Source organism: Alexandromys fortis, unplaced genomic scaffold (assembly GCF_014885135.2).
Source record: "Alexandromys fortis isolate MF-2015 unplaced genomic scaffold, M_Fortis_MF-2015_v1.1 scaffold_8_9099976_23576923, whole genome shotgun sequence".
Classification (NCBI taxonomy): Eukaryota; Metazoa; Chordata; class Mammalia; order Rodentia; family Cricetidae; genus Alexandromys; species Alexandromys fortis.
In genome coordinates this window covers 2337911-2359348 of record NW_026067899.1, presented here as the reverse complement: position 1 = coordinate 2359348, position 21438 = coordinate 2337911, and the positions used below count along the sequence as shown (strand labels likewise).

General features: G+C 43.5%; 2 protein-coding genes across 10 annotated transcripts in view; one reads left to right on the top strand and one right to left on the bottom strand.

Moving 5' to 3' along the window:
- Positions 1-8912, bottom strand: part of Mettl8 (methyltransferase 8, tRNA N3-cytidine) — a 69079-nt gene extending 60167 nt beyond the window's left edge. For all 7 annotated transcript variants that reach the window (XR_007588747.1, XM_050122130.1, XM_050122137.1 and 4 more), the window contains exon 1: positions 8712-8912. The gene's annotated coding sequence lies outside the window, so the exon portion shown is untranslated. The remainder of the gene's footprint in view (positions 1-8711) is intronic.
- A 142-nt stretch (positions 8913-9054) lies between these two features.
- The window catches only part of Dcaf17 (DDB1 and CUL4 associated factor 17), a 27412-nt gene continuing 15028 nt past the window's right edge, over positions 9055-21438 (top strand). For 2 of the 3 annotated variants that reach the window (XR_007588738.1, XM_050122096.1), the window contains exons 1-6: positions 9055-9419; positions 9773-9876; positions 13782-13872; positions 17394-17530; positions 17926-18004; positions 20798-20887. Coding sequence is in view for 2 of the 3 variants with exons in the window: in XM_050122096.1 (XP_049978053.1) it covers positions 9294-9419; positions 9773-9876; positions 13782-13872; positions 17394-17530; positions 17926-18004; positions 20798-20887 (627 nt within the window). In the remaining variant the exon portion in view is untranslated. The remainder of the gene's footprint in view (positions 9420-9772; positions 9877-13781; positions 13873-17393; positions 17531-17925; positions 18005-20797; positions 20888-21438) is intronic. The other variant, XM_050122104.1, reaches the window with a different exon arrangement.

The following is a 21438-nucleotide window of genomic DNA, read 5'->3' as shown; positions in this document are numbered from 1 at the left end:
CAAGCAATCACATCTTAAGCCAGTGAGAAGACAGTGGGCAAGTAAACCATCTGAGTTCAGTCCCTGGAACCTGGATGGTAGGTCCTGCAGGCTGTCCTCTGACCTTCTCACATATTCCAGAGCCCATGAGCACAGCCCTGCACCAATAAACACATAAATGTAATTGCAAAAAAAGTTAAAGTCGAATCTTAATAGGCTTAGAAAATCATAAATACTTCTAAAAAGTGGGGAGGAAAAACTCTTTTAAACATGATACCAAACTATAAACGATGAAAAGGAATTAATAGATGGGCCGGGGAGATGTTCCGGTGGAAAGAATGTCTGCTCTGCATGCACGGAGACCTGACTCAAACCCCACAGGAAAAGCCAGTCATAACTGTGTTGAGTCTGTAACCCCGGAAGGAGACAGGCAGATCCCAACACTTTCCTGACCAGTCAGCCGGAGGAAACAGGGAGTTTCGGGTTCAGGGAGAGAGACCCCGTCTGAAGGCAATAAGGGAGAGGAGAGCGGGACACATGTGCACACATAGGTGCGCGCACCTGCACACTCACATGCATGCACCATCCACACCTAAGATGTGTGAGAAAAGATTCTGGAAATGTTATAAAAGATGTGGGGATATTTGTAAACTATTAGGATGTTTTATTACTATAGACATAAAGAATGCTTAGAAAACAAGCAGACGTGACCTCAGTAGATAGTATACTAATGTCATGAACAGGCACCCACAAAATAAATGCAAACTGTCACTCAGAAATGTTTCCCTTAACCATATGACTTTGGGGGTTCTTTGAATGGGGCTGAGTCCCGTTGCTGGTTACAAAATGGCTGCAGCAGCTCGAGTTCCCACAGTCATGACAGCCTCCACAGAAATAAAAGGGCCACATCTTTCTTCAGTCTCTTAAGAAAGGAGGAAACTTTCTCACAAGCTCCTTGAAAGACCCACTCTGAAATTTCACAGGGACGGGGTCACAGGTCATCCCTGAGCTAACATCAGGAGGAAGAATGGGCTGCTGTGAGGCATGGAGCGCTCAGCTTCTCAGCCTATGTCCATGGAGGGCCCAAGTTCCCGTCAGGGATCTGCAGAGGCCAGACCTGTTTTCACGATTACGGTCAATCACCACAGTCCACCACGGTTTGTGGGGAGCACAGGCACAGCCCTCTTCATTACCTGCCCCCTCAGGGAGCTGGCCACTCATACTCAACTCGGCTCTTAATGAAGCCATAAAAAGTGTCTTCAAGGAGCACAATTCTTACTTTGCCATTTCCTCAAAAATAAAATATGCCTGTCAGGAAAACAAAACACATCGCACATTGCCTTTGCTAAAATTCGAGCTTTTAGACAAACATTAAAATTCTAGTAAACATGTGCCCACCACTGGGAGGGAGCAGCTTTCCAACACTTGTGTTCTGCTGTGCTGAGTGTGAGAAACCCTTGATTGACTTATGGCCCAATGGAATGTGCCAACATCTGGAGGAGCCACTACAATGGATGAGCTAATACAATACCAGGACACGATGTTACGGAACCACACACAGGGAGTGAGAGCTTCGCTCACCCAAAAACAGAACAATCTAATGGCTGTCAGGTTAATTCTCTATGTGGCCCAGGCTGGCCTGGAACTCTCTGTCGACCAGGCTGGCCTTGAGCTCAGAGATCTGCTTAGGCTTCTGCCTCTGTCTCCCTAGTGCTGGGATTGAAAGTATGCATCACCATAATAAAACATGATGGAAAATTCCATTTTTAGAAAGATGTTCTATAAAATAATCAGAATATATTAAGAATTTGTCACAGCACTGTTTGTACATATGCTGAGAAAGTATAGCTATTTTTACAGTACTGGCTAAATTATTAAATGCATATCCATAGAGAGGAAAAACAAGTATCTGTACGAAATGTTGTCAAAACTTAAACTTATTAATACAGAAAAACTCTCTGGTTGAGTCTGAGGGGAGAACCTTCAGGACCTGCACGGCTGTGCCAATGCACACGCACAGACGTGGTCTAGGAAGACGGTTTCTGACTCAGGCTCACAGGCGCTCTCAGCGCATCCTAAAAGTTCCCTCTGGTTTGGTTGGCTGGTTGGTTTTTGCTTCTATGTTTTGAGGCAGGGATTTAGGTAACCCAGGCTGGCTTCAAAACTACAATGTAGCAAAGGCTGGTTTTGAACTCCTTTTCTTCTTATCTACCTCTCAAAGGGAAAAAAAAATCCTCAAATTACCTTTGTACTTATAAAACAAACTATTTTTAAATTTAGTAAGTATACAAGTTCGACATAATATCCATACGTAGAGGGAAGGAGGGGAAGAAGTGGCGCTCACACTAGGAAGGTTTCAGAACCCCCATTAGGATGTCAAATTACATCATCTGGAAGCTTCCTATTCACCAAACTACAGCAGGCACCTGCTACCTTGACTTTCTTGTTTTTCTTTAGAAGTTGTGCTCATATATGTACTGATCAAATAAGGATAGTTAACATTTTATATCATTAAGGATTTATGACGTCATTGTGAGGAGGCACCTTTGAGTGGCTCTCTTCTAGTTCCTTACAGCATACACTGCGGCCACTGTGCTGTGAGCAGAACGGCAGCTCCATTTTTGGTGCCAGGTACTGGATACCTCCTGGCATCCTCTTCCTCCCTCCCCTTCCTGTCCTCTAGTGACCACAGTTCCACACTGCTGTGTGGCATTATGACTACCTTCTCTCCTTGATTAGCAACTGTGGCTCTGATGCACCATGATCTTTTCATTTATAGTACTTGTTAATCATCAGACAGCAACCACAGATGGCCCCAGACAGATCTGCCCAGCCCTGGGAAAGCTCGTGCGCCCCCTGCTGGCCATCTCCAGAGAGACAACTTCCCAAACCAGCATTTCATTTGCCTTTTTGGTTTCAGTGAGGGATTTGGGAACAAGTTCCTGCAAATGCTTGCTGAAAGAGACAACTTCTGACTAAAACATTGCTTTCTTTCTTCACACTAAAGAGAAACATCAAATTACTCCAAAAATATATTCCATCAACAGCATTGTGGGACTTTGTATACTAACTTAAAAGTAGCAGTAAGAAGAAAGCATCATAAAAAGCCAAGCATAGTGTCCCACACTTAAAATCCCAGGATTCCAGTGACTGAGAAAAAAAGATCCTGAGTTCCAGGCCAGCCAGGGCTACACAGCTGAGCCTCTGTCTCAAAAAATTAAAAAAAAGGGGAAAGGGCTAACCAGATGGCTCAACAGATAAAAGGTGCTCGCCTCACAAGCTTGGCACCTGAGTTCCAGCTCACAGCTGCACTTGGGTGCAGAGGCAGGAGGCAAGTTCAAGGCCAGCCTGGCTACAAAGGTGTGCTTCAGACCATTCAGTGCCACATACCTGAGAATCTGGGTCAAAACCAAAACAAAAAACAGGACGATTTCATCAGAAATCTGCTGAAGATCAAAAAAGTGAACTTCAGAGTCTCAATGCAGGTCTGCACCTATCCTTGCAGACAGAAGCCCCTGCCAGGCTCCGTGGCTTACTCAGTCACTGCCTCACACAAAGCAGGAAGCTAAGGTTAAGAATTCTCAGAGTGGAGAAATGTCTCGGTGATAAAGGCACTTGTTCTTGCAGAGGATGTGAGTTCGATTCCCAGCACCCACATGGTGATTTACAACCACTCACAGTTCCAGTGCAGGGGTCTAATATTCTGTCACCAACCTGGGCACTAGACACGCACATGGTGCACAGACATACATGCAGGAAAAACACTCATACACATTTTTTAAAAAAAGGAATTCTCAAGTTCTGTTTTTTTCTCTTGAATTTTTACAATCTTGATGTTTTCTCCTTTAAGAATGTAGCCTTAAGGATACTGCTTTGTTGGCATGCCAACCCCCAAATCAATATGTAGGAAAGGTGCAATGCAGTGAAATTCAGCTGTAACCACAAAATTGCCCCAAACTAAAGTGCAGAGTAGTGATAATAAACAGAGTTAATATATATTACCGCAGAGTCCTCTAAATCTTTTCCATGTATCATCTCAGTCAGACCGCTGAAAATGTATTTAATAGAAAGCTATGTAAGCACGAGGTCTGGCTTGAGTCTCCAGCACCTGCCTGAAATGTGGGTGCATCTGTATGCATGCCTGTGCCCCAGAGCATGGAGGGCAGACAGCTGGACCTTGGGACTTGGTGGCTACCCAGCCTCGCCAAAACAGCAAGTGTCAAATTCAGAGAGAAACCTGTCTCACAGCATAGAGAGTGATAAGAGGATATGGGGGTGAGCTTTATGTCAATGACAAAAGCGAGAGCCATTTTGAAAGAGGGAACCTCAGATGGGGAAATGCCCTCACTAGTCTGGCACTGTGGGTGGTGCTACCCTGGGTTGGTGGTCATGGTGCTATAACAAAGCAGGCTGATCAAGTCCTGAGGAACAAGCCAGTACACAGCGCCCCCTCCAGAGCCTCTGCTTCAGCTCCTGCCTTCAGCTCCTGCCCTAACTTCTCTCAGCAATAGATTATGACCAGAGAGTTGTAAGCTGAATTAACCCCTTTCCTCTCCAAGTTTCTCATGGTCATGGTGTTTTATCACAGTATTAAAAACCCTGACTAAGACAGAACAGCAAAGCCAAGTCAACATGCGGCCTTCACGTGTACAGACATATATTCCGTAGGTACGCCTCTGTCATGCTTTTGTTTTTACCACTTTATACTTTCTGACACCACAGGATGTTGTAAGCTCATCTTGTTTATTCTTTTTTTTGAGGGGGGAGGGACGTTCGAGACAGGGTTTTGTTGTGTAGCTTTGGAGCCTATCCTGGAACTCACTTTGTAGGCCAGGCTGGCTTCGAACTCACAGAGATCCGCCTGCCTCTGCCTCCCGAGTGCTGGGATTAAAAGTGTGCGCCACCACCGCCCAGCCATCATCTTGTTTATTCTTGATCCAACACTACAACCAGCAATTTCTCCAAAGAGTCCTTGTCCTTTTCATTAGAGTCTGGGCACTGAGTATGCTCTTTACTACTAGGTTGTCTTTGCTTCTGTACCCCTTGGTTGACAAAGCAAGCAAATGCATGCCTGTAACAAACCAACCAGACTCCCATTTATGGCTCTAAGTGCTACATATGTACACATTTGCATCTACATTGAACTAGAGGTCTGACCTGCTAGATCAGGAATTGCTGCCTCACAAATCAGGCCACAACCCCTACAGTCTCTCCTCTTAGGATAGGAAAAGCAAGTTCTATGTCTCCCCTGGCTGCCTCCCCCTTTCCCCATCCTCTCCTCTCCTTCCCCTCCTTTCTCTTGGAACTGCAAACTCTCAGTTTCAGCAAATGTATACATACCATCATTATAGTTTTATATAAAATAGTCTCTCACCCTAAAAAAAAAAGCAATCCTCAGAGTATCTTATTAAACCCTCTCCATTCCTGCTGTATCCTTCCTAACAGAGAATGCACCGGGTACCATATATGCATCTCGGGCTTTTCCCTTACGTGATGCTAATACCTGCAGGCATATGTATCTCACTTCAGCCCTACACACATATCCACTCAGCAGATGACTGCATAAGCCCAAAGGGAGGAGGTGGCTTGCCCAAGATCTTAGTAGGTGCTGTTGCTGCAGTGGCTACAACATGATCTTGACTCTTGCTATGATGCTCTTTCCACTACACACTCTGGGATTCCTTGTGCAGTGTTGAAGGGTTGCTGGGGATCATTTAGATTCTATTCTATGTTGACTAAAGCTTTAACGGTTAAAAAAAAAATGAAATGGAATCTGGCCCTGGAAATCTGGTGAACTTGATACCTCAGAAGACTTTCTGCTATGCAGCACCCCCAAATGATGGGTAAACAAATATATATTATGTTAACAGCATACATCACCGATCCAGCAAGCTAGAAAGATATTTCCAGAAACCAAAATTCCAGACCTGACTGAGCACTGGAGCCAGCAGCAACCCAAAGCACACAATGAACAAAAACAAAATATGTCAGCACATTTATCTAAATGGGCTCAGTTACTCTAACATTCTGAAGTGTATTTACGTACTTCACCACATTACCAAAATAGAGGGGGAAAATCACAGATCACAGCAGCAGATATACAGAAAACACTGATAAAATTCAATGTCTAGTTGATTTTAGCCAATTGGAACAGGAGAGAATTTTATTAACCTGATAAAGAGGAGCCATCAGCAACCTGCGATGCTAAGGGACTAGGAGCAGATAGATCCCCTGGTTGGCGGACAGATGGGGAGATCTGTGCAGATCAAGGCATGTTTGCACAGTGCTGTGAGTCACTAGCCATCCTGTCCTTCTTCAAATCACCAATCCAAAGTCAGGGGAGGAAAACCCTTTGGAGACTTCAAAGCCCCAGCCCTTGAGAAGAGCCTGGATTTCTCTGCTTTCTGAGGCGGGGGAGGTGGGGAGTGAGGGTGTGGCTTTTCTCTGAGTGTCTGCTGTGTGTTTCCTCACCTGCATTACAAATCTTTCTTCAACTTCCGATTCCGACTGTTCCTGTTTGTGTTTCTGAGATTTTCCCACTGTTACCTGTTGCCCTCTTCCTGCCTTTTCTGTTTAACTAGCAGAGAACATGAATCCTATCAAGACCTAGTGCTAGCACTGTTATCCTCAGTGGTAGCTACTCTATAAACACTAGAGTGAATATCAGCATCGTTACCTGAGTGGAAACTCAACTGCAAATCTCTGTCAACATAGTAGGACAGCAAATAGAAATGAAAGATAAAGGCAGAGACGTAACAAAACTGTCGGTTTCCTGAAGGGCTATCATCACTGGAAAAACTCCTGAAGCCCACAAGTGACGATTACTACAATTAAGGAGGAAGAAGACGTGCGTGGTCATCTATTCTCAACAAGAGTAATATTTTTAAAAAAATCTAATGTTACCAATGCCAGGCTATTGTAGTTGCATAGAAGATACATAGGGCTTTACGGGTAGTTTTATATTTGCATATGTTTAACATGCTAAAACTACTCTAACAATGGAAGATCCTGGGTTGGACCATGGTTTGAAACACTCTGCAGCGGGGGACGAGGAGCCGCCAAGGATGAGTGACAGCTTGTACATTAGTAATGTCACTCGACAGAAACTGTGGCAGGCTGGGACCGAAGAGACGCCAGTCTAGGCGGAAAGAGCCACCAGAAGGCTAATTAATAATACGGTAAAAGTGGGAAGGCACTGAAGTACTCAGATGAAAAGACCGGACAGGAATAGAATCAAAAAGGACTTGGTTGTGGGGGAGGCAGAGACAATCTAAAGACTTTCCTTGGGGAGCTTGGTGGTAAGATAACCACAGGGAGGGAACACTTCAGAACATGCGCGGTAAAAGAAGAGTGAAGGGTTGCACAAGCTGTGCACACGTATGCAGTCCCTTCTTGCTCCCCACAGCCCCAGCCTGCTCACTGGCTGTCAAAACTGCTCACCGGCTGTCAAAACGGGGGAAAGAAACCACTTACTAGGATGATTTAGGGGTCAAACTTGATGCCACTCAGAAAGATCTGAAAAGCCTTGAAGCACCACCCCGTGAGAGGGCAGGTGGAGGACACTTGGAAACAGAAGTCTCAAGCTGCTCCCAGAGTTCCCAGAGGACAAGCGGTTGGATCTGTTAGATAGAACCAGGGGACTTTGATCCAAACCAAAAGCGGCAGTGCCACTTTAATGGAGCAGCAAACGAGGGTGATGCCCATCACGTCTGAGGGGGTGATCTGGGTCCAGCCATGGAATCACTAACTCATTGTTGGCATTTTATGTGCAGATGTGACATCCACTGCTTGCTATCGTTTTTGTTGTAATATTCTACCAGAGCAGTGCTTTAAAGCTTCAGGAAAGATAAGCACAGATACAAAGGCTGGGAGGGCTGACAGACAAGAGCTGCAGGGAGAAGATAGATGATGAGAGCAATTCAGCCACGATTTGCATTTCGCTTCGGCCAGAGGAAATCCAGATATATTTTTCCGGGTTCCAGTTTTCTCAGTGACAGCTGCATTCATGAAGGACCAAATTAACTATTGTAGGGCTTTCTAAAAATACACCAAGCACTCCACCCTATGCCATGAGCAAGTCATGAAACATCAGGAAAAAAATAAAAAAAAAGCTAGACCCCGGAAAAAAAATGCATCAAAGGTAAAAAGACCGTTCGTTCCTTCCTTCCTTCCTTTCTTTTTAAAACAAAACAAAAAACCCTGAGCGCTTATATCGCGATCCAGCTGTCAATCAGAAAGCTGACTTTACTCTTTTTTTAAGCAACTACTAAGATCAAGGAGTGGCATACCAAGTCTATGAGGGAGATGCACACACCACACTAGACGGGTTCACAGCGAGGTAGTGGTGGCATCTGGTATACAGTTACGGAACTTTTAGTGTGCAGAGCTGGTTAACAGAGAATGCTAATTTTTACTTAGGGAAGTCAACCTGGATTATTTTAGGCAGTCCAATAAGAATGCAAGCGTTTCATATTTTATTCCCTATATGGGATAAAAACTGGAAGCAAGGAGGAGGGAAAGAGTAATTATCACAAAACCAGCTGGGGCCCCTGCTGGCCACACTAGGGTCTCTGGGAAAGAGAAATTTAATCTTACTTTGGGGGGAGGGGGGAAACCAGCATCTTTCACCACTAACTACATGACAAAAGCGTAAGTGTTCATATAACCAAATGTTTAAGTTAGCTTCATCCACAAGGTCCCAAGAGCGGCTGAGAGAAAGGCGCGGGGCTTACCTTTGGAGGGTCCCATTGGACTCAACGCCCTCCGGACACGTGGCCAGAGCCTCGCAGGGCTAACAGGCTTCCAGCCACCAGGGCGGAAAGGGATTGCTCCCTGGGTGCGGGACTAGAAGTGAGGCGCACGAGGAGGCGGCCGCACAGCGCCCCCAAAGGTCTCCCCGATAGCCTCGTGCAGCCCGGAAGCCGGCCCGACCCACCGCGCAGCCTATTAGGGTCGGGAGAGGAGGACTGTGGGCGGAGAGAGGCGGGGGCCGGACCAGTCCTCGCTATGCCTGATGGGGATTGTAGTTTGCGTTCTGGAAACCAAGTGGGTGGGTAAAAAAGGGCCATGGCGGAAGAGGGAGTGGCTACGGCGGGCCGCGAGGTGCGGCGGTGAGCCCGAGAGCTGAAGGAAAGGCCTTGCGGGCGCCGTTGCTTATCTTCCTTTGCTGCGAACACGAGTGGTGCTAACCCTTGCTCACTGTCCCCGAGTGCCCAGGACGGGGATCTCGCGTCAGCTTTCCCTTGAGGCTCTCAGGTGGCAACTGCCTCCCCTCGCGGAAGTGAGGGGCGCGGCCCTGCGGACCCCGAGCCTCCATGGGCCCGACCCCGAAGGCCAATGTTTGCCGTATGCTGAGTCGCCGGGCTTTAGGCTTCTTCGCACGCGATGCGGGCGTGGTGCAGAGGGCGAACCTGGGCATCCTGCGGGCGCTGGTGTGCCAGGTGACGCCCGCCGTCGTCGGGGTGCCTGGGGTCCATCCTACGTCCGGGGTGCAGTTTTTTATGCGCTCGGATTTCCTTTGAGGGTCATAAGTGGGATGTCCTTCAACTAGGATGTTAGTAAATAGGTACTTATAGGTCCATCTCGTGGCTTTAGTTTTTTAAAAAGCTTTTGCCATCCTGCAAACAATCTATGTAAAAGTTGGGCGTCCCAATTAAACCAACACGTGTGGGCAGAGGGAGGAAGAAGAAAAAGCATTGTACTTGAAACAGTAGATTTAAACTTCCCACTTGAAAATGGTTCCACAGCAGGGGGCTGAGTTCTGGCCTAAACGGAAATTCTTTGTATCTTTCAGGAGAGTACTAAATTTAAGAATGTTTGGACAACCCATTCCAAGTCACCTATAGCCTATGAAAGAGGAAGAATTTATTTTGACAATTACCGGTGCTGTGTCAGCAGGTAAATTCTTGGTGATGATTTTGTGCCATAATTCGCCTGACCGTAGTTGTTATAGAACCACGTGGCTCCTTTAGTCTTAGCGAAATAGGAAGATTGAAAAATGAGTCCATAATAAAACTAGGAGGAAAATGCATGCAATTTTAAAACCTCGTTAAATCTAAAGTTGCAGGTTTCAACTTTGTAAATACTTATTTCATATAAAATTATAGCACAGGCAAAATACTGTGTTACTCAGCACTGTATGCAGCTTTATAACATTTAAGAGATCAGAGTCCAGCAAACAGGTTCTGAAATAATTAGATGCTGCTTGGTAGATGGGTATTATATTTTGTTTTAGAAGTGCTTACTTTTTTTTTTCCAAGAGAAAATATTCAAACAAAAGCATAGTATTTATAGATGCATAGTTTTTATTAGCCTCATCCACAACCAGCCATGGTCAGGCTACAGAGAATACTACCAATTTGCGCTCGCTCGCTCTCTCTCTCTCTCTCTCTCTCTCTNCTCTCTCTCTCTCTCTCTCTCTCTCTCTCTCTCTCTCTCATTACACAGAGCTTCTCTATGTAGCCCTGACTGCCCTGGAACTCACCTTGTAGAACAGGATGACCTCTAGCTCAGAGATCCCTCTACCCTCTGCCTCCCAAGTGCTGGGATTAACGGGGTACATCACCACCGCCCATAATGATAAATACTTTAAAGTACATTCTAGACACACATTCTTCACCTCCCATCTCTATAAAGATTATGGGCTTTTCCTTTGTGTGTGTACTGAGGCAGTTGGTCAACCTCCAGAACCACTCCTCAGGAGACGTCCAACTTTTTGTTGAGACAGGGTCTTAGTTCAGTGGACCAGGCAGCTAGGTTTCCAGTAGATGATGTAGTCCTGTGAATTTGCCCGTCTCCCCCTCCCCGACTCTGGGATTACAAGTGCCAGAAACCATGAGAGGTGGGATCTAAACACAGATCTTCTTGCTTGCCTGGCAAACGTTTTACCAACTGAGCTTTCTCAGAGGTGATAACATCTAAGTTCTTTTTTGTTTTTAGAGGCAAGGCTTCTCTGTAGCTTTGGAGCCTGTCCTGGAACTTGCTCTGTAGACCAGGCTGGCCTTGAACTGAAAGAGATCCCGCCAGTCTTTGCTTCCTGAGTGTTAGGATTAAATGTGTGTGCCACCACTGCCTGGTGTAAATTCTATTACCGGATTAGGAACTAGCAGTCAGAGAGCCTAGCGATTTCTGGGATTTGCCTTGACTCTTGTACAGTGGTCCGCAACCTTCCAAATGTTGGGACCCTTAATGTTGTGGTGACTCCCCAACCATAAAATTATTTTGTTGTGACTTCATAGCCATAATTTTGCTATTGTTATGAATTGTATACAAATATCTGATATTTAAGACATCTGTTATATGACCCCAAAGGGGTTGTAACCCACAAATTAAGAACCACTCTTCTAGTAGTTATCCTTTTTGGTTCTTTGGTAAATCGGCCGACCTACAATTTAACCCTTAATGCTAGTGAATCTACCCATGACCCCCCATTTGCCCTTGGACGTGGCTTCCCACGGTTTCTAGAGTGCGCATATACTTGAACTCCTTCACATCTGTTTCAAATGAAGTCAGTTTTATTGGGAAGAACGGTGGGCTATCTGTCTGGAACTGCTTCTCTGCCCAGGGAGTCTTCAAGTCTCCAGGCCAACTCTGTGGAGCCAGTCACAGGAGTTAGTGGGGTGACTTCTTTAGTGGAGGAAGCTGAGCAGATCAGGCACGCAGAATACTCATCTTAGGAAAGAAAGTGAAGGCCAGTCTGGATTTTACAAAGAAAGAGAAGTGACGTCAGGGTCCTGTTCTTCTACACTGTAGTATACCCAAGTAGAGCCCTCGTGGGGCCCACGCAGAAAGGACTCCTAACTTTGAACTACACTAATATAGGACTCAGCCTGAACAACACATGACTGGGGCTGGATGAGAATGGTGTCACTCTGCCTGTTCTGGGGAGAGTACTTCTGAGTCAAAGCAGCAGCCAGGAGGGATCCTAGAAGTCTTGGCTGGAAGTTTAGAGCTGTGATACCTTCTTCCTGAGCTGGAAGAAGGAAGGAAGGGAGGGAAAGTGCCTGGTGCAGACACTGGGCTCCCATTATCCTTCCTGAGTTCAGATGGTTTTTTTGAATAAATGCTTCTCCGTGTGCTTTTATAAGGACAACCAAAGGCTTTGAGTGGTTGCCCTTTCATCATTTTCATCACTTCTTTCTGAAAAGTGTTTTTTCGAAGGCTCTGGTTGTAGCATTGGAAAGCTGGGCTTTGTCTCATATGTTCATGGTGCTCCTCACCACACCTTGCAGTGTTAACTAGGATTAATACCAGCTCGTCACTTTCCAAGGCAGAGATAGTTGTTCTGATTTTTAAAAGTTCAAGCAAAGTAAATGCTGTTGATTAGTGTCCTAGGGATAAAAGATACAGAGTTCACGGTGCTATTGAGGAGTGTTACACCCACAGGTAGGATCACATGAGATTGCTTTCGCTCCTGTGATATTCTGTTTCGTTTAAACCTTTGAGTTACTATCAAAGGTGAATAAAGTGTCATCCTAAGAATGTTTCTCTTGAATAATAGTCAAACTTTAAAGTTCATCAGCTAAAAGAAAACATCTATGACCACATCTCAGTAGTTGCCAGAGAAGTCGAGATTAGCTGGGGGAGGTGGCAGGCTTGTAGCCTCAGCCTGGGGAAGCTGGGACCAGGAGGATTGCTTGCCTGGGCATAGTAGCAAGACTGTTTCAAAAGTAAGCACCAAGGATACAGTGTTCACTTTTTCAGTACAGAGGAGAGTGAATGCAGTTCTTAGGACAGAGCCTGAAACCAGACAAGCACCTTAAACCATACCATAGCCTAGTCTTGAATTTGCTGGAAGATAGAATGTACAGTGATAGTGGGAAGAGACACATATTTAATATTTCTAAAACAATAAAATATACATAAAGAGTGTTTCCTTTTGTATCCACAAATGTTCATTCAAATTAATGTGTCTTAGAGTTTCTATTGCTGTAATGAAACAGCATGATCAAAGAAACTTGGGGAGGAAAGGGTTTATCTGGCTTCTACTTCCACATCACTATTCATCCATGAAGAAAGTCAGGACAGGAACCTGGGGGCTGGAGCTGATGCAGAGGCCATGGAGGAGTGCTGCTTCCTGGCTTGCTTCCTCTGACTTGCTCAGCCTGCTTTGTTATAGAACCCAGGTCTTGCAGCACAGGGTAGGCTCCACCAACAGTGGGCAGGGCCTCCCTCGCATCAGTCACTAATTAAGGAAATACCCTACAGACTTACCTAAAGCCTGATCTTTCTGACATTTTATGAATTGAGATGCCCTCCTCTCTGATGATTTTAGCTTGTGTGAAGTTGACATAAAACTAGCCAATGCCCTAATGGGAACCTTTTAATCTATACACAATCACTTTTACATATCAGAGCAATAGAATGAACTTAATGGATTCAACAGTCTTACAGTAAATGTTTAAGGATAAAAGAATTCAATACAATGCTATTTTGTAAAATGATGTCCATATAGCTCCATTTACATGAGGAACATCTAGAAGATGAACCAAAAAATGTGTGTGTGTGTGAGAGAGAGGGGTAGGAGTAGGGGGGAAGGAAGGTACCTGCAGAGATCAGATGCATTGATCCCCTTTAGCTGGAATAACAGTTGTGAGCTGCCTAATGTGGGTGCTGGGAACCAAACATGCCATCTCTCCAGACCCTATTATAAACTATATTAATCTTGTATGTTATAAATTTGTGAGCATAAAAAAAACAAAGAATTAGGAGAAACAATAGCAATTTGTAATTTGGGACTACAGACATGTAAAAGACTGCCTCAGTTTTAAACTAATAATAATGTTTATTTTCTTTTTTCCCAGTGTTGCATCAGAGCCAAGAAAACTTTATGAAATGCCAAAATGTTCCAAATCAGAAAAAATTGAGGATGCTTTGTTATGGGAATGCCCAGTGGTGAGATTTCTTTCTAGAGCGTTGTTTTTTTTTTTTAAGCTCCCCCAACTCTTAAATGTTTTTATTTTTATGTTTATTTCATTGTTTAAAAGTCCTATACAAGTACTGTATTTATATCATTTCTACCCTACTCTCCCCACTTCAATTCCTTCCATGTTCCCTTACATACACTCCCTCTCAAGTTCATGACTTCTTCTTAATTATTGTGTATACACACACACACACACACACACACACACACAACCTGCTGGGTCCATCTACTGCTGCTCGGATGCATATGTGTTCAGGACTGACCCCTCAGATTGGATAAGCTGTCAGGAGGCAAGTCTCTGAGAAGGACCGACTCTCCCTTTCTCAGCAGCCGTTAACTGCCTGTAGCTCTTCATTTAGGGGCGGGGCCTTGTGAGATTTCCCCATCTGGCTGGTGGTGTTGTACAGGCAGTAGTGTGAGATTTCATGGGTGCAGCTTCCTGTCATGTAGAAAACACAGCCTCATAGCAGATGTGCTGGTCATCTGGCTTTGCAATGTCTCTTTCTTTTTTTCTTTTTGATAGGATTTCTCTGTTTCCTGGAACTAGCTCTGTAGACCAGGCTGGCCTCAAACTCAGAGATCTGTGTGCCTCTGCCTCTCAGGTGCTGGGATTAAAGGCTGCACCACTGCCACCTGGCTGCTTTGCAACATTTCTGCCCCTCCTCCATGATGTTCTGTAAAGCATTTTTGTTTAGAAGAACTAGTCATTGTTAGTGTGTTTTTTAAAGGATAAAACTTAAAGATCATGTGACTCCCAAATCTTTAGAATAACCAAGAAGAGAATGTGTCTTTTCAGTACCATTACAAAGTTACTTTAAAATTCTTTTTTACAGGCCAGAAAGATAGCTTAGCAGGTGATGTTGCTTACTGCCAAGCCTGATGATCTGAGTTTAGTCACGAGGACCTACTTAGGGAAAGAGATAAACTAAGTTCTAAAACGTGTCTGCTGGTGTCCTCCAGTGCACACACATGCATGCACACACAGAGCCATGCGTGCACACACATGCATGCACACACATACTCACTCACAAATGTAATACTTTTTTTTAAAGCAGTATTTGGAATTCATTTATTTATTTTGAGCAGGCTCATGTATGAGCCCAGGCTCACTAAAGACTTGATATGATGCTGAGGATGAGCTTGAACCTTGAACTCTACCCATCCCTGAGTGTTGGGATTATAGGTATGCACCACCATGTTCAGTTTATTATGAAAAATTGTAAATTAGAGATAATTTATAAATCTTAAAAAGCTAAAAACTGATTAAAAGTTTTATAATAATGTAAAGCAGTTTGCAGTCATTCTTGTGAGCAGCTACTTCGTAGATCTTTGAAAGTAAACTCTCATAAATTCCATCTGTGAATGTAGTTAGGAAAATAATGGGATGAAAATTAAAACTACAGTGGTTACTCCATTAGGCCAGCACTGCCCTGCGTGTGCTCCTTCCAGGACACTTCCATGGGACGTGAGTAAGCAGGCACCAGGGGAGCTAGGAGGAGTTAGCCTGGGGAAAAAATAAACATGGCACATCGAAAGTTCCAAAGATTAAACCAAGATATTTGTAAAATTCTTCCTCAGCTTTTAATACTGCTTCTAATAATGCTTCCATACACAATAATTGTCAGACCGTCTTGCCAGAGTCTTTAATCACAGCCCTCTTTTGAGGGACAGTTCTTCCCTTTGTAAGTTTTCCATGGCATCATTTCTAGGAAGTCCTCTTGGGACACACTGCAGCGAATTAATCCTGTCTGTGAGTGTGGTTGGTTGCTTTTTAAGAGAACTCCCAGGCTGTGCCCGGGAGTACTATCTGAGCCATGGGCAGAAATACCCTGAATTGAATGTTAAATTTTTTCCAGGCTGTTGTTTTTCCATAAAGCTGTAATTTTTTTAAACTGTCATTCCCCTATAATTACTCCTTTCATAGAGGTCTCCTTTTTAAAAATTAGAAAGTTTGAAGCCTGTTTTTTTCCTCTTTAATTGAAAGCTGTGAATAATTGTGCCTTAAACAATTGAAAGCCTTTTAATCTATTTTTTTGAGGGGGATTAGAGAGATGATAGGTTTCTTAATTGAGAAAGTTTGAATATACCAATTCAAACACGCAAAATATAGAGCAGTCCTGGAAAAATAAAGTTAACCCAATTCTTATTCTCATTTCGTAAACATTTAAATGATTTTGTTTTTATTTGTGGTGACGCAAGATTGTCTGTGAGGAACTCAGAGGAACACTGTATTGTTAATATATGGAAACAAAACTACTTTGAAATTAGTACTCTGTTTTGTTTTGTTTCTGAGATATGTATGAAATGTCACTTTTGGTTTAAGAAATAGTTTGAATCCATGTGTACTTGTTCCAAGTGGAACTAAGTAGTGGACTAAGTAGGGGTAGTAGACATTTGAAAACTTTAAGGTCTCCATGAGATGATACATAAAGACATTATAGTATAAAAGCATTCATGTTGTTCCTACAAATTACGTATAATTAGTTAATACATTTAAAAATCACAGCATCGGTGTGGCTGCAGGAGAACCGGGTCATCGTTAGTCAGCACTACACGGGATCTGCCTAGGAAATAACAAAAATAAACAAACAAAACCAAGCAAACTAAAAGCAAACGATTATTTCTCTGGAATTTGAGGGGAAGATGGCTCTAGTAGCTTGGGCAGAGGCCTTAGTCTCTTCTTTCCCGTTCATGTTTTACTGGAGCAAATGCCACATTAATTTCATCTTCTCGACTTATAACTTTGCTAACCAAAAATCAACACATCTGCCCCGTCCTGCCTGCGTCAGAGCTGTGCCTTGTCCAAACAGTGGCTCCTAATGAGTAGACTAGGAGCTCCAGTAGTTGTTACCACAGCAGCACCATCGCAGATGTTCCTGTTCTTGTTGGCTACATCTGGAGACTGCTCTGCTTGGGAGTGATGCTGAGGGAGCTCTTCCAGACGCTGCCCACATGCTGTATGTTCCTTTGTGTGTGTAAATGGATAAACTCAGTTGATAAGTTCTTAAGACTAGTGGGATGGTCCAGTGGTAAAGGTACTTGCTTCCCAGTGATGCAAGCCTGACAGCCTGAGTTTGATCCCAGAACCCACGTGAAGGCAGGAGAGCTGAGCTTGCTGGCTCTCAGGAGGCAGAGCGGGTAGACAGAGTGAGTTACAACCAGCCAAGCCTACTTGGTGAAACCCTGTCTCAAACTAACAAGAGGAAGGAGAAAACTGAGCCCCCCTGGTTGTCTCTGACCTCCACATGTGCACTGTGGCTGGTGCACCTATATGTACACAATAATGATGATACATTTTAAAGTAGTAAAAAGATAAGTAACGGTTAAAGTAGCAACCCACAGTCTTGCCTTCCTTGCCTTCTTCATTTGTGCAGTTAGTAATTTTCTAGCTTACTTATTGATGAGGTAACTAGCCATTTTCTTTGTGTACAGAGTACTGTATGTTGTTCCTAGCTAAGCAGTTTGTTTTTATGCCTTTTTTTTTTTTTAGGGAGAAATACTTCCTGACCCGTCAGATTATAAATCCTCACTCATAGCACTGACTGCTCATAATTGGCTGCTTCGTATATCGGCGACTACAGGGGAAATCCTGGAGAAGATATACCTTGCTTCCTATTGCAAGTTCAGGTATCAACTGTGAGGTTGTTATTTAAAGTTTTTTTTTTGAGACTTATGGCCCTGGAAATCTTAAGTACCTCTTCAGTCCTGCCCTCTGTCCCAGTCTTTCCAGTGTATTCTATGATCCCTGTTTAAGAACAACTCTCTTTGTTCCTTCTCTCTGCTCTGTTTGAAGATCTGAGGCTGGTGACCTACAGTATTTATCTTTGTATTCCTACTAAGTAATTATCCTATGCACAGTATTTAGAGGTAGGTCCTCCCTCCATTCTAGTATAATCCAAGAGTTCTAGGCTAGATTTTATCTCTGAAAACCAAAAATACGTAGGTAAGTAAGTTTAATGATTTAATTTTAAATATAAGGGGACTGATCCAAACCACTCAATTGCTCTTTGTTTTTTCCAAAGGTACTTGAGCTGGGACACCCCTCAAGAGGTCATTGCGGTCAAGTCAGCTCAGAACAAAGGCTCAGCAGTGGCCCGGCAGGTCCGCAGCACCACCACGCAAAGCACACTGGTTAAAGCTCTTGACCTTTGGTGACTGAAGAGTGCTGTTTAAATTTGTAGATAACTTTTCTCCTAAAGCAGACTGTTCAAATGGGTGTTTTTCTGTTTTATTTTTGTTTGTTTCTTTTGGGGCCCTGGGAAGTGAACCTAGGGCCTCGTGCACGCTGGTCAAGTGCTCTAGTGCTAAGCTACTCCCTCAATGGTTCTCTCGAGGAATCACTCAGCACGGGTCAGGCAGGGTGGTGCAGACCCTCAATCTCAGCAAAGGATCCCTGATTCCAGGTCAGCCAGGGCTACATGGTGGGACCCTCTTTCCTGCCTCCTCCCCCCAAAAGGTATCACCCAGAATTTACTAGACTTTATAAAGCCTAGACATATCAGGAAACTTATTTCTGTTGTAAGTGATGAGGAAATACTTACAAAATATATATTGAGCATTTTTTATAAAATAGAGATTTTTTTTCTCATAGAGGTTTTCTGTTTTTATCTCAGGACAGGATATATATTAAAAAAAACTGTAATAAGAAGCTGTTATTTTCTGTTTGCTTTGGCAAGCTCTGTATTCAAATTCCTCCTTGTACTCTCTATGAAACATAGCCTTCTAGAAACTCCTGTAGCACTGACTGCCAGGTAACTTACTTAGAATTCTAGGGTACCTTTTTGTGTGTGGTGGGTTTGGTTTGTTTGTTTTTTTAAGATTTATTTATTATGTATACAACATTCTGCCTCCATGTATGCCCACACGCCAGAGGAGGGCACCAGATCTCATTACAGATGGTTGTGAGCCACCATGTGGTTGCTGGGAATTGAACTCAGGACCTCTGGAAGAGCAGTCAGTGCTCTTAACCATTGAGCCATCTCTCCAGCCCCAGGGTTTTGTTTTTGAGAGAGTCTGGCTGTGCAGCCCAGTCTGTCTTACTGAGATCCTCCTGCATCAGCCTGCCAAACACTGGGATCACTTGTGTGCCACCGAACCTGCTTTAGGACTTCTAATGAATCAAGTAGTTCCTGTGCTTGTCCCTTATTAGATAACCCCACCAGGCATTCCCTCAACTCCAGCACCTCTCCTCATCTACTTTCCCTCCCTGCCTGCCTGCCTCCTCTGGCTCGGTGTATGCCACTGAACCAGATAAGCTGTTGACTAGCTTTTTAAACTTCATCTCAAAACATTTAAATGGCACTAATTTGTTTCCGTGTGTGGGTTTTGGAGCACATGTCCCAGTGCGTATGTAGTGGAGGACAGGAGTCAGTTCTCCTCGTCCACCCTCTGGGTTCCAGGGATCAAACACCTCACCACTGGACCGTTTTACCAGACCTAAACTTCCTCTAATGATGGCTACTTATAAATACTTCCTATATCTTGCTCAGTCATATTAATAGCACAACGACATACCTCATATCGGGGTCTCCTTGGCCTTTTCCTCATGTTATTGAGGTGGCCAGCCTGAGAAAGGGTTGCTGTCTCTTGCTGCTGTTCACATGCACTGTGTAGCTCTCTGCTTTGGTAAAGGAAAGTTCATAAAAGTTAAATACTGGAACAAAGGAACGCAACATTTCATGAGAATTCTAGAAGTTCCAGGTCTAATGTCCCTCTGTAAGAACCAAGGTTTCAGTCTAACTCTGCACATATGCCCATGGTATGTATGTATATATATATATAAAACCTGGCTTTAGGTTTGAGGAGCACAGATCTTAGCTTAGTAAAAGTATGTTTCTTTAAAGGGAAGGTCTCTGGAGCTTTAAACACCACACTCTGATTTTGTATTTATTTGTGCCTTTTTATTTCCTGTGGTTTTGCTTAATAGTCTTGGTGCTCAAACCTTATTTCTGCTCAAGCAGAATTTTCTGGGGGGGAGAGGGCGGGGGGACTGACAGCTGTGCTGCCCCCAAACTGAAGATACTCCCTTGAATTCTTAACTAGATAAGTAAATAGATTATTTTGCATTTCATAATGGAAATAATTGTTGGAAGCCTATCTTTTCTTTTAAATTATTTTTTTTATATGTATGGAATGGGTGTTTTGCCTACATGCATGTTTGTGTACTACAAGTGAGCAATGTCCAAGAAGGTCAGAAGAGGGTGTCAGGCAGGGCGGTGGTGGCACGCACCTTTAATCCCAGCACTCAGGAGGCAGAGTCTGGCAGATCTTTAAGAGTTCAAGGCCACCCTGGTCTACAAGGTGGTCTTCCAGGACAGGCTCCAAAGCTACAGAGAAACCCTGTCGGATCCCCCGGAACTAGAATTACAGGTAGTTGTAAGCTACCATGTCGGTGCTGGGAATTGAACCTGGCTCTTAACAATTGAGCCATCTCTCCAGCCCCAGGAGCTTGTTTTTCAAGATAAAGGAACTCTCTTCTCCAAGTTGATAAATCATTCAAACTTTTATTGATGTAATATCTGTCTTTAGTAGAGTCATACCAACCAATACAAGTACTTTGAATGACAGGACCATGGCCACATCATGCTTTTGGTTAGGCTCATTGTTAGAACTCCAGTTTGCAGTGCAAATGCACTGTATTCTGATGGTAAGAAATGCTTATGTTTCCTTTTGTAGAGTTTTATGTTTAAGAATTTGCATGTGTGAGGAGCTGGAGAACTAGTGAACATTTTTAAGTATGTTTGGTTTATTATCTAAATAGATGGATATTCTCAATTCATGAAAACTTTTGTCTTTGAAACTATACAAGGACAGATGGATATTTTGAACTTATGAAGATAATTGTTTTCTGAAGTACTTTGGTGAGCTACCTATAATTTTATTCTTTTCTTTTAGGCAGGCACTCAGCAGTCTGTTTTGTTATACCTTGCAGTGTTCCGGGTTCTGCCCTTTTCACTTGTAGGGATTCTAGAGATCAACAAAAAGGTAAGAAAAAATTTTAATGTATTTAAGATCTCACTCTGTAGACCAGGCCAGCTTTGAGCTCAGAGATCCACCAGGTTCTGCCTCCCAAGAGCTGGGATCAAAATTGTGCAGAGCCACACTGTAGTTACTTAAGTGTAATATTTTATTTACAATTAAGTGGAATATCTTCATTTATTTGTTAGATGTTTTGATAGGAATGGTCTCCTGTCTATGAAATGTTTACTGATCTGTCTTTTTACATATCACAATGTAAACATTTGACTTGGGAAGAAGCCTAAGCTTCCGGCATGTTTCTGTGCTGCTCAGATGGCTAGTGTTATTAGTTTTGAAATCCTGTGGTCATTAACAAACGGCTAGTTTATAAAATCATGAAATGCCTAAGGGACTTTTCAAAGAGAATATGTCAGAGCTTGTTAAAGTGATCATTAAGCTTCAACAAAATGTCTCGTTTTAATTACAAGGTGCAGGTCTAAAGCTTGCTTTATATTACGTAACAAGACTTGGAATGAAATGTATAAGTTTTCTAACGCAGCCTGGGTTTTTTTTTTTTT